General features: G+C 38.3%; 1 protein-coding gene across 3 annotated transcripts in view; it reads right to left on the reverse strand.

The window, feature by feature from the left end:
* brd4 (bromodomain containing 4) overlaps positions 1 to 13,144 on the reverse strand; it is a 184,487-nt gene that overhangs the window by 34,752 nt on the left and 136,591 nt on the right. For 2 of the 3 annotated variants that reach the window (XM_048521930.1, XM_048521929.2), the window contains exons 11-12: positions 12,948 to 13,067; positions 3,853 to 3,975 (exon numbers count right to left, since the gene is read on the reverse strand). In XM_048521930.1, the coding sequence (XP_048377887.1) occupies positions 3,853 to 3,975; positions 12,948 to 13,067 (243 nt within the window). The remainder of the gene's footprint in view (positions 1 to 3,852; positions 3,976 to 12,947; positions 13,068 to 13,144) is intronic. The other variant, XM_048521931.2, reaches the window with a different exon arrangement.

Consider the following 13,144-nt stretch of genomic DNA (forward strand, 5'->3'; position numbering starts at 1 on the left):
AGACACAGCCAGAGCGGTACAGTACAAAGCAGTTTTCCATAGAGTTTGTATATAATTCCCAAACTGCGTCGACGAGAACCTCAAAAAAATTATACAAAGCTGTTTTGCATACACTGCCCCCATCCCTCACTCAAACTCTGATGGACAGCAATGCCAGACTGCGTACACAGAGTATTTTCAGTTCCTTAATGGTGAACTACTTTTATTTTATAGGTTTATAACTGGTGGTAGTGATTGGGGCAATAAAGCACATTGTACTGTTTTTGAGACAATGTACCTATCACATCAAGTATAAAACGAAGCAATGGATCACAATCCCCTAAACCACTTATCCCTGCAGCTTTCAAACTATATGGTGCTCTTTCATTTGATCACGTGCTCAAACATGCATACATCCACTTTTGATGGATCAAAAGTGAGCATAACTAATAAATGAACAAAAAGGGAAAGAGATAATTAAGAGTATGACATTTTCAGTCAAATTCATTTATCACGTGTCACTAAATGGGATTAATCTACAGAACAAAAACCAAACAATTGTCATTCTACCTGAGCCAAACTGCATTTTAACCCTAATTGAGGCTTTGGTTTCAGAACTTTGCAGAATATTTCAAGGAAAAATTCTAAGCATTGTTCAGAGGCTGGCATACACTCTCAAACCTCATGAAATCAACAGCTGAGTGTTATACTGAAGCTTAGAGACAAGTACAAGTATTTGCTTATTCTGATCAACTTTCAAGTTTTAATTTTTTTATTCCTTATTTTGCTTTTTCTGCTCGTGTTATGCTCATTAAGATCCAGATACAACATAATCTAAACTACACTCATGGTCTATACTTGATGTATCCGACTCCACACTTGCGGGGAGTAAAATATTTCCTAATTGGATAGTCAGACAGCCTGTGTTAGCCATTCAGGTGGTAGCATTTCATATAATACACAATTACCTTTTCTTGCATGCATGACTGTTCTAGCTAATGGACTTGAGGATACTGCACTTTGGCCCTAGCGGCCTTACACAAAAGGAATTACCTGGTGCTTCAGACTGATATTTGATCAGATTGATATTTCATCTTTGTAGTTAATTTGAAGCAGAGTAACAGTTGGGTGCTACCACTGAACCCGGATGATAAGAGAAGACTGCAGCTTTTCAGCTGGAACATCGCTAGTGATGGGTGTCGGAATTTAATAAGCATGTGGAAAAATGAGGCATTTTCAGCAATAACATCAGGCTAATCTTCATTTCGATGAATCGCATTAAAACTTGCTGCTTAAGTACATGCTGGGATCAAGGAACAGTATGCCAATAAGAATTGGTGGGCCTAGTTGAGACTTCCACATTTTAGGAAAGGGTAATGACTGCAAACTCAGCTAGGACAACATATATCCAACCTATTCCAGATAACATTTAACATAAAAATTAAAAATACTATGGTTAAAATTTTAATTACTTAGTGAACTTTTGATCAGACTAATTCATTACTACTAGCCAGTAAATAAAACTGGAACTTAAGAATGCCCTACAAAAACCTATTCTGCAATGCTGCACGTACATTGCTTAGTGTCTTATATATAGCTACGCACAATTTGAGGTTAATTCACCAAGTTTCAGATGGCTTTTAGAAATTTCCCACTTAGATAGCAGATCTAAACCAAAATGTTGGTCTACACAAATGGGCTACTGGAGATCTCAAAACTGCAGGTGGCACGTTACTTCCTGTAATGGTTTTTCGACTTGCAGAAGAAAACTTAACGATACTTGAAATATTTTCACTTAGTACTTTTACTAAAGCCAAGGTGATCCTACTGAACTAAATGAAGTTTAGTATTTCCAAAAGGAAGTTCTGACATTTAGAAGTTACGTATATTTTACATTACCACAATCTCCAAACATGACTGTGGTCCAGCCCTTGTGTACAAGGTTGCACCAGTTATTTTTATTCCACCACAATGAGAATCATAAAATATATTTGGCTGGCTGACCTCTCAGTTGCAAACTCTGCACTCTGTGGCTATTACACAAGTCAATCTATAGAAAAGTACAGCATACAACTAAAAAAAATCACTCATTTGAAAGACAGCATTTGTGTAAGAAATCACAGCATCCAAAGGCCATACATATCATAACACATTTGTGATAATGGAGTGCATAATACAAAAATAAAATTACAGTTACCATCTTGGATGTATTAAATACATACAAAAGCAAAAGCCCCTTTATAACAGTTCTGTTAACAAATGTTTGACGACCAACTAGTGCATATAATGATTTTTACCTATTCCAAACTGAAGCTCCAGTTTATTTGTTGCTTAGAAATCCATTGTTCATTTTTTTCCTAACCAATATTATATAAATAACTCACTGATCACAGATTGTTTCAGGGAATGAAATTCTCTTTATAAAGGGTACTTGAAGAAAAAAGATTCTCTCAATCCAAGTTGCAATGTACTAAAATTTGAACTGTCCCAAACAAAGCTGCAAAGTATGAAGGAAATTTGATCACAAGAACCTCCTTTATGGTATGCCAGTTAAAAATCTTGGGTTTTAAGCAGTTTTGTGTGAACTACTGTCCTACAGCTCAGTATATGCACAGAACACAGGATAGGGAAGACTTACGAAGACTAAAATTCAGTCAAGGGTAAGAGTACAGTTCTTAAGAACCCAGACTGAAATATAGCTTTTGCAATAAAACACCATATTTACAGGACGCAAAGTGGGAGAGACACTGAATCGAACAGAATGGCTCTTTATCCAAAAGCTGTATAATGGCTTTTTTTTGGATGATAAGAAATACCAGACATTGTCACAGGTGCACAACTGATATCTTCTAATTTGAAAAAAGTGTACAGCTCAACAGGGAAAAAACAGTCATAATTTTGTAGAATATCACTATGTCAAATCACACAACCTAAGTTGGAAATATTTGATCCCCAATGAAAACTGAGTTCCAGCATTGCAACTAGCTAACTCGCAGACATTGTGTTTTTTTTTAAACAAATCAAAAACAGTTTTACAAAATATAGCTTACTTGCTATTCTTACGATAGCTTCGCTGAGTCAATGACCATGAAGATGAAGTGGTAGAACATAGGACCTAGATCATCTCTTAACTGTGGCAGTTGAAAGGATACCACAAGATCTGTAGCCCAAAAGCTTTTGCTTCCTCCTCCTGATGTGTTTCTAACGTTTTAGAAGCTATATTTAAGCAAGCACATTTGTCCTACTGCGCCAGAGTCCACAGTGCACACAGAGTTGGGGAATATCTTGAACCTGCCCCAGTGACCATAGAATGCATTGTGTCAGCACCATGTAAAACACTACACGAACTGCGCACAGATGTACACCATGTTTTGTAAACTGCATTCCACATGTTATGTTCTGACCAGAAATCCTTCATAAAATTTTTAGATACGTGTAGTAGCAAATTTCATTTGCCGGTGGTCAAACGTTGATCTTTCGTGAGATGAGAGGTAGAAAAAAAAACATAATCCTGTTTTTTTCCAAGAATTTTTTAAAAATCTCTGTTGAAGCTGCTTTATAAAGTTAAGTGCAACTCAAGCTCTTTATGGCTTCCCATTGTCAATGTCAGCATTATTGCACTTTTTTCTATGCAGCTTTAACAGACTATTAGAATTTCTTCCAGACATGTCGATCTTTTAGCAAACTACTGGCAAAGGGTTCCAACTCCATTAATCTGGCAAACTGTATGTATTGCAGTTGCATTTAGAAGTCACTTGTTGCTTGGAAACTATCGCGGGTGGTGAATGGAGTATAGGTGGGGGCAGAGGGAAAATGGACACCGCCAGCACCAGGCTAGCAACAGGTTCAATTACTGAAAGAATTGACGCTAACCTGTTTCAGAGTCGTTGCTCTCAGAGGAGCTGGAGTCACTGCTACTGTCTGACTCAGAAGAGCTGCTGCTGCTTCTCATCCTTGAAGGACCTCCCACATCCATGCTTACATCATGCTTCTCAGCTGCATAAAAAGAAGCATCATATAAATAAATATACAACATAAATGAGTCAATATATATTGTAACTAAACTTCCTTCACATAGCTCTTAATTGCAAATATCAACTTAGATCTTTGTTGATATTTATTAACACTTTGTAACTTGCTCTTGGAGCAATTCTTTCATATTGTAGCTCAAATACTGAAGTGAGGGACAGTACGTGTAAAGTCTATATTTGTTTTTAAAAACAGACAGATTGCCAAATTGCTCACTGGGGATGCTGCAATAACTTTCACATCCTACTAAATGATTCAGAAAACATTCAGCCAAATTTGTAAGTTCACTTGCTTTTTTTAAGAAAACACTAGATCACATTACACCCCCAGAGCACCAACTCTCAGAAATGTGGCCATAATCACGTGCATGGCATTTAAAGCCTACACTGCATCACGTTATGGTGCAGCACAAGTAACCTGTATCATACATGCCTTGGCCATAAAACAATTTCCTCAGTCTAAATGAAACTAAAAAATACTTAGAAGGTTTGTCCCAATTAATATTTAATTCCTCAACTTAAAACTGATTGGAAATAAAACAATAAAAACCCTATGAGAGATAGAACTATAAATAACATTCACATGTATTAAACACCTTGTGTGTTAATTGCGAGATATATAAAATAATCTAAAAAGGTCAAATTGTAACATACTATCCCAGGTTAACAGTTTGATTACACATTTGGGCATGAATAGTTAAGGATCTCATCCTCAAAAATCTTTCATATACAAAGAATTTCATGATAACAGGCTAGTCTAAAGCATTTTATAGCCAGTTATGTACTGTGTTTTAACAGTCACTGTTATAATGTGGATTGCAGCAAGCAGCTTTGGGCGAATAAGGCTCTCATTTAATCAGTCTATTTTGATAACACAGATACAAGGACAAATACTGGCCAGCACACTGGGAAGAACCGCTCTGTTCCTCTTTGATATCATGTCATGGAATCTTTCATGTCCACTGACGGGTCAAAACAGGCCCTCAGTTTAACTCCTCACCTGATTCTTCCAATAATTTAGCACTTAATTATGAGCTCAGGTTCGGAGTGAAACTTGAATCTGCAACCATTCAACTTGGAGGTGATTGAGCTACCAACTCATTGAGGCATGGCTGACTCTTCAAAGGCCACCTAAAAGATTATTCTTAAGCAGACTCAGTTTAAAATCATGACGTGATAATTCAGCAAACAGTTGTTATCCGGTGGGATCCACTAAAACATCAAGAAATGGCAGTACAATGCTCTTCAACAATTACTTAGGGGAATAAAATGCTGGCCCTTACTAAAAAGCAATGAAAAATTATTGGGAAGTATCCTGAGTTCAGGCTGGATGCCAACAAATGGAAGGAGGCTGTAGCAGTTGGGATAAATAGCTCATTTCTATGATGAGAGCAAGAAAGTCAAATTTCAAATATATATCAAGCACTGACAACAATGGGATCATCAAGTCAGTAACTTGTTCAGTTGGGTGGTGGCTCCTGAACATGGTCAGTTACGTCGGCCATGAATTAGAACAAAGGTTTTGGAGCCCAGTGAGCACTAAATGAGCATTCTTCATTTTCGATGTTGATCCATAGCACTGAATGTTAAATTTCGTATTGAAGACTAAAGCAGTTAGCTATCTAATGCAACCTGGTGTGACATAAATATACAAAATGTCACTAAGGTTGATGCAGTAATTTTAGGAATTTCCCCAATCATTTAGGTGTTTAACTGATTTGTCATTGACAATTCTAGTGACCATCTAGATGGCATTAAATATAAACCACAATAAAATTACAAGTATATACAGGCCTCAGTCTCTCGAAGTTTTGCATTCCCTATATCAAATGGAGCTTCAATATTCTTGACACTTTGTTCATATTAACAGAAGATAGCTTGCATCACCCATGCAGAAGGGTCAACAATTTAGAAGCCTAATCTCCAAAGCAGATTCACAGGTCAATCCAACAATGTCACGTGCATTCTCAGGGGTAGCAGATCAACATATTTCTCACACGCAATCACTATTCGGCACAACAGGCAGTTTACCTTTTGTTTCTCAGAATGAGTGTTCTTACAGATAGATTGCAGGAATTTAAATATGAAGGTACCAGCAATGAGAAAGACAAATGGTACGTTGGTCCCTACAGAGGAGGTTCAGTCAAGTCAGGAAATGTTGCTGCAATTATTTAGGACTTTGATGAAACCACGTGTGGAGTACTATATACAGTCTTCTCTTTTCCCAAGACTTTATTTGCCCTAAAATGTAATGCAATGAAGGTTCATCAGCTTAATTCCAGGAACAAGGAGACCATTCTATGAGGAAAGATAGGGTCAGGTGGGCGTATATTGACTGCAGATAAGAATAAGAGATAATCTCATTGAAATGTATAAAATTTTGAGAAGCTCTACATTAGATATTGACAGACTATGCTCCTTGGTTGGCGTCTTGAACTGGGAATCATCCATTTAGGAAAAAATAAAAGAAATTCCCTCAAGAGAGTACTGAGTCTTTGGGATTTGCCAAAGAGCTGAGGGCATTCAGTCATTGAGTATACACAAGACCAAAACTGATAACAGAATCAAGGAGTTTGGAACTGAGCTGCAGGACAGTCTTGGGAAGATCCCTGACGTTATTCAATGAAATGTGAGGGTCATACGGTTACTCCTGTTCCTATTTGTTTGGTACTTATAAAGGTTTCTTGCTACCAACATAAATAGATACTACCTTGCAATTTTGAGATTGTAATTGTCAATTTTAGCAGTTTTTGAACCTCAATGTCACCTGATAATCAGGCTAGAAAGAGTTACTTATTTTCGAACCAATGCACATTAGAAGAACAACACTAGTGGGGTCAGTGTGTGCCCCAAAGTACTATTTGCCATTAATACTAAAAATAACATTACCATTTATAAATCAGAAAAACAATTACAACATGAGCAAATAAATGATCACCCTCACCACTGTCATCTAGGCTGTGCTATGAACACAAAGTAAACAAGAGACGCCAGTTAATATGCAGGTTTACTGTTAATCAGATCAGGCGATAGAACTGAGGCACATATTTCAAGTGAACACTCGATCTAGTAACTCTGAATAGAAGAGTTCAGGTAAGGACAGGAAGAGGCTCAGTGCTGACCCTACTGGGAGGGAAATAAAAAGGGTCAGTATCTATCACCAGAGCTCTGAAAAGAAATCAAGTCACTTAGGCAGTTACTAAGGGCTGCCCACAAGGAATAACGAATTTAAAGAGAAGCTCAAAAGAACAAAAGTTACTTGGAGGAAATAAGCAAACCGCAATAAAAGCGGATATCTCGATCAGAGGCCTCAGAACAAAATAAGAATGGCTAACCTGACATAGAACAATGCAACTCTAGAATATCAATAACTTCCTCTCCTTTGTAGTATCCAAATTATTCTAATTTTACTATAATGGAAAAACCAAATATAGAATAACGTTCACTGGTGCACTGAGAATTTTCCACTATTAAATGTGACCAATTTTGAACTTAATGCAGACAATTTTCATGCTTATAGTGGAAAGCTGTGTCCTAGTTCTCAGGCTGCCCAACTGCTTCCGTACCATTTTCAGAAAAACAAAGTCAAGATTGTAAAACAGAACTTAATCATGAAGTATATACGGAATAGATCAGTGTCTCATGGACAATATTAATTCAATTGTATTTTTCCCAAACTATCCAACAAATTTAAAATTTACAGTCTCCCAATCAAAGTCAACAAATTAACAGATTTACTAATCTCAACTTCAGTACTGCTTTGGTAGGGGTCAAACTGAACTACTGGGTGAGTGAATCGGACTGGAGTCTCATTATTGAAGCCAATCCAATATCATTGTACCATTAACAATGTTGCATACAAGGAGCATTTGCTCCAGCTTCGCTCAAAATTCAGTTACCAATGGGTATTAGTCATGTGATTTCTTCTCTTCAAAGTGTTAACACAGCACAGGAAGGACCAATCAGCAATAAAGCAAAGTGTGTTTACTCACATATTAAGTTACAGACATTACCACGACACTGGTACAGCAATAAATTAGATAAACACATGTAGCCTGCACTTGGGAGTTACAAGGTTGTCCTTCAATTCAGATTAGCAATGTTTCACCGTATACGAAATGTAACTTCAGCCAGGGGTTTTTCAACAGTCCCAATCCCACTCACTGACTGAATTAATCCCTGGCTTCCAAAAAACATTTAAATGAAGGCCAATGTCAGCTCTAAGAACATCTCTCAATAAACTACCTGACAGTTCATGTTCTTTTCTTGGCTTATTTTCAAATAACTGTCAACGATCAGCTCTCTCATTTAAATTAGTTATAACAAACATCCCCAAAATTAGCCTCTTAGACAGTTCTTTCTGATCAAGGATGATTTGATTCTACTCAGATGGGTTCAGAGATAGATGCAAGTCCAAATTACAGCCTGCAGGCTCTGCCACATGCGAGCAAGATGGTACTTGGAAGTTTCCAGATGATTTGTTTGGATATTTGTCTCGACACACTATGCCTTAACTTCACTACTGTGCATTCTCTCAATGCTTTTGCTGCCAACTTAAGTAAACTTTCATTTGTTTGTCATTTGCTTATGAGTTTGCTCTCTTCGCAGTATAGCAGTTATTTCAGTGACAAAAATAAGCACAATACATGTGGTCCAGCAGAGCTGGTCAAGTGAGTAAAACATGTTCAACATTTGTGCTTGGGAAGACAGCACTTTTAGATCACCGTTCTTACTTCTGGATTTGAAAGGCCTTTTGATGGTACTCAGTGCTTTGGTGAGTTGGACAACCTGCCAGCACTTCCAAAGTACACAGAAGCAATTAGATCACTGCTGCTCAGTAAAGTGCAATCATGCGTTTGAGATGCTAAACCTTAACCAGCCAAAGGCTGAGCAGGCACAATGGAGGCAAAGAACTTTATCATCTGTCTTTGTCTCGAGGAGGCTCCCTAAGTGTGGAAAATGGTCCACGATTTTTCAAGATCTCAAATTGATGGCAGGGAGGGCTGTGCCATGAAAGCCCGTTGGAAGGGGTTCTTCCTTTTCCAGGTGTCTAGGGGAAGGCATTTTCCATGTTTGAGGAGTCAGCGATGACCTGGAGCTGGGTTTGTGAATACAAATGTCAAATGGAGCACACTGGAGCTCAGAGACCAAGGCTGGACTGACTTTGGTTTTGAATGAATAGTGTTTGTGATCTGCTCTGCAGTTTACCTCTACAAACTACTCAAGTGTGAAGTGCAGTATTGCAGCAAGGAAGATAGCAAGAGATTGATCTGGCATCACAGCTGAACTCAGGTCTTCCCTGGAGTAGGATCTGTGTTGGTTGTGGTCATGATTAGGATCATGGTTTGTAAGTCAGTGATGTAGGCAGACGATGGGCAGTAAATTTCAAGGAGGTTACAAACTAGCCTTCATGAGAAAGGAGCCTTAGGCCTTGTGAAGTCAAAAAGGCCACACATGCTGTTCTTAGAAATTTTCTTTGGCTTCCCAGCAGTTGAAATCACACTTCGCCTGAAGGGGGGAAAAGCAGACTGCAACTTCAAAGAGCTCCTTAGGCACAGGGGGAAAGCAATAGAAGGATCTTTCAATAGTATGCAGCATGACAAACAGCAGGCGAACTCCTCTAGTTACTGCAATGGATCTTATTTTCATTCTGCAATTATACTTTCAATCACAGATTCCCTGAACTTCTCCTGGAACACATTCCTCTTTTTAGATAAAGGAAAGAGATCATGACATCATGAGAAAGCAAATTCCACTGTATTTCAGACGGTTAATACTGTTTCTATCTGCTTCAGAGGCTTCAACTGGCAAACAGCTTTTTGGACTTCCCTGCAGATCAGGGTGGAGCCAAGGCTCAGCCAGATGGTGTGCTGAGGAGTAGAACTGAGGATGCTCAAGTCAAAAATTGTTGCAGCTGAGGACTTCAAGATGTTCTCAAACATGGATTGCTTCCCTATTCTTGACCATCTCCCTTCCTTGTCCGATTCTCAGCAGGGTGGTCGCTACTTGCTCATGCTACAGATCATGAGACTGAAAACAAAACACATTAGATATTGCGTATCTCCCGTGCTTTTTCTAACCACTATTTATTCTTTCATGAGTTTTATACTATGTTGTTGCCTTACAATGATAATGACATTGGAAACTTCACACTTCGGAAAATAGCAGTCTGTGGGCTTAACACTTAATGGCCACTGTTCGCTTTTATCAAATCAGTCATAATATTTCCTGAAAAAAAAAGCGCCAAAACTCTTCACAAGTTCTGGATATGGAATTGCTTTCCCCAGAACAATTAAGAAATCAACATTTATTTTAATACATTTTCTGACAATGAGCAGTCTTTCCCCAGTGGTTCTTCCACAAACAACTAGCAAACGTTTTCCCAACACAAAGTCATCATTCTAACAGCTCAAGACTTCACAGCAAGTTTGCTGTTCAATGTAAAGGCGTATGAGTTGCAAGGCTGATTTATTGCTCTGTTATAATGGAGTGGACGAAGAAATTGGCACGATTGCCCCAATGTATCTTAAGCTGTTGTCAAAGACATTATTACAATGTCACTGACATGTAGCCCTGAAACTTACAGGCATTTCCAAATAACTGATCCACTAGTTTCCAAGCAGATCCTATGTATTGGGTAACTATTTCATACTAGCATCTTACCAATACTGCCAGGTTAACAGCTAAAAATATTATATTCCAAACCCAAGACAGCTGTCAGTAATACCACCAGGAACTCACTCAACCTTCACAAAAGGACATTACTCCCCAGATAATCTACATTTATATAGGCTGCCTTTATTGCAATCGCTTTGAAGAAACATTATAAATATAATTTCAAACCAAGCCACATGAGGAGACAGTAAGTCAACAATCTACAGTTTAGTCAAAAAGTAGTTTTTAAAAGGAATGCCTTTTCAGGAGTGCCCTAACAGTAGTAAAGCAGGACAGTGAGGACAATCCAAAGCGTGGAGCCTTGTTACCTTGGTCAAAGATGGAGGTTAAAAATGTGTTGTTCAAGAGATGCCAATGCAGGTCAGTAAGCAGAAAACTGCTTGTTAAGCAGAACTTGGTGCAAGTAATAGTCAACTTAGATGGCTTCACGTTTAAAGAGAAAGTCAGCAGTGCACAGGAAGTCAAGTCCACAGATAGGCAGATGAGTTGAAACATACAAGATTGGGTAGTGTTACAGAAATGGCAAAAACAAAACACTTCAGTAATCAGATAGCTGTGTCTCAAATAATAAAAGTGCCAGAAGCAGGTCAGTCAACTGTCAGCGCAAGACAATGATCTCAATGCCTATGAACTTGGATGGAATGCAATGGGGAGAAGAATAATGTGGAACAAGTCAGCGCAGGTCTCAGCTCAGCTCAGCACTGTTCACATTTTACCAGTGTGGAATGCAAAGAAAGGGGCAAATTAAGCTTCAGATCACGTAGGTTCAATCATTTACAAGTAGGAATAATGTCAGAACCTGCCAGTGGCCTCAGGATAAATGAGGAGAGATTATTAAAACACAGAAGCAACCTTGTTGATCAAGAAACTCAAACTGCACAACACATGTTCCAAATTTTATTTCTAAAAGGCCACAAAATTACTTGTAATTTTGCAACATGCAAGGCTACTAGATAAGCTGCAGTTACCGAGGAAACCAGTCTTGCAATCTCACCAGTTCTACACCAGAGACCCTGCAAGACATGGCAGATGTGGAATGTCTCAAACAGGCTTCAACTGGACTGCCCTATCTACAGTCAAGATAAACCTCAACCTTCAAAACGACTCCCAAGTTAGTGAGTGACTCCATATTGTAACAATAACTGAGAACAATGAAAACAGTCAAGAAGTTTCATCAGTTTATGATGGGCCACCTGCAGGGAGTAAAAGTCAAGAGAGGAGGATGAAAACAGGACAAGATAAAATGCACCACAACTCACTGTTAAATTTCACTGCAAAACTCAGAGCAATGTCAAGCTCACAGAAGTCTGTCAATGTTTTGGCATGGAGAACGGAGCAGCGGATGTACCACAAAACTTGAATCATTCAAACATTTAAAGGCTTACAATGAGAAATGCAGTCTTTCAACAGCCATTGGTAAAAATAAATTATTATGCCCTGAGGAGGTTGTGTATAAAACAATGTTTTATTAACTCTCCAAAACACCTAAGTCGTCATATACAGACAGCACTTTAATAGTGTAAATGCTTCTCAAGTTCAAAAGCTGCAAGCATAATTTAGATACTGGGTTCGATTCCCTTCTCTTGCCCTTCCTCCACACACCACCCTCCCCCCACCCCCACCCCATTCCAAACACTTTAATGAGAAATATTCAGAAACATATTGCTGAACTAGCAGAGACTGCCATTTCAATTAATGGTTTAATTCAGGGCCTATATTTTGACTCTCAGGAATGATTTGGTTTGTAAAAATAGATTTTACCAATTTAATGCAGAATTTTCATTATGTAAAGATATGGGTTCATTTAGACAACTCCATTCAAAGCTTAGTTTGATTTCCTGAAATCATAACTCTTGCCTACAACTAAATTATTGAATAAAAATGTGTTACATGACCAGTGGTGCATAATCCAAATTAAACATTTATTTATAATCGTTTCAGCCCAATAAATAAAGTTTATTAGATTTATCATACCTCTCAACTGTTACTGTTTTAAAATCACCGCTTTTCAACATGAAACTGCACCATTGAGGAAAGTAGCAGAGTGCAACCAAGTAAAATCAACCAACTTGCTGATCCTACAGAAAGTCACACTGCTTTCTAAAACATCAGCCTGAATTCCAACATAAATATTTTGCAGTTTGAGAGGTATGTGCATTATAAAGATAAAATCAAGGTAATTACATTAACGTACAAACTGATTTTATCCTCGGCCCCAGCCTATTTCACCTAAGGATCTACTTCACAAGGTTGCACTACACCAACCTTTTCTGCCTGGTTTCTTCCCAGAGCTCAGCTGGCCGCTAACGTCATGTAACCTGGTATCCAGCTCACTCTTCGAGTCTAGCTGGAGGTCATCGTTCGATTTCCCTGGGACTTTTTTCACTGCAAACAGCATCACACAACAAGATTTGGACCAAACACTTTGGTACCGGTACACAGGTACAACACAGTGAATAAAA

The sequence above is a fragment of the Stegostoma tigrinum genome, chromosome 35, assembly GCF_030684315.1.
Source record: "Stegostoma tigrinum isolate sSteTig4 chromosome 35, sSteTig4.hap1, whole genome shotgun sequence".
NCBI lineage: Eukaryota > Metazoa > Chordata > Chondrichthyes > Orectolobiformes > Stegostomatidae > Stegostoma > Stegostoma tigrinum.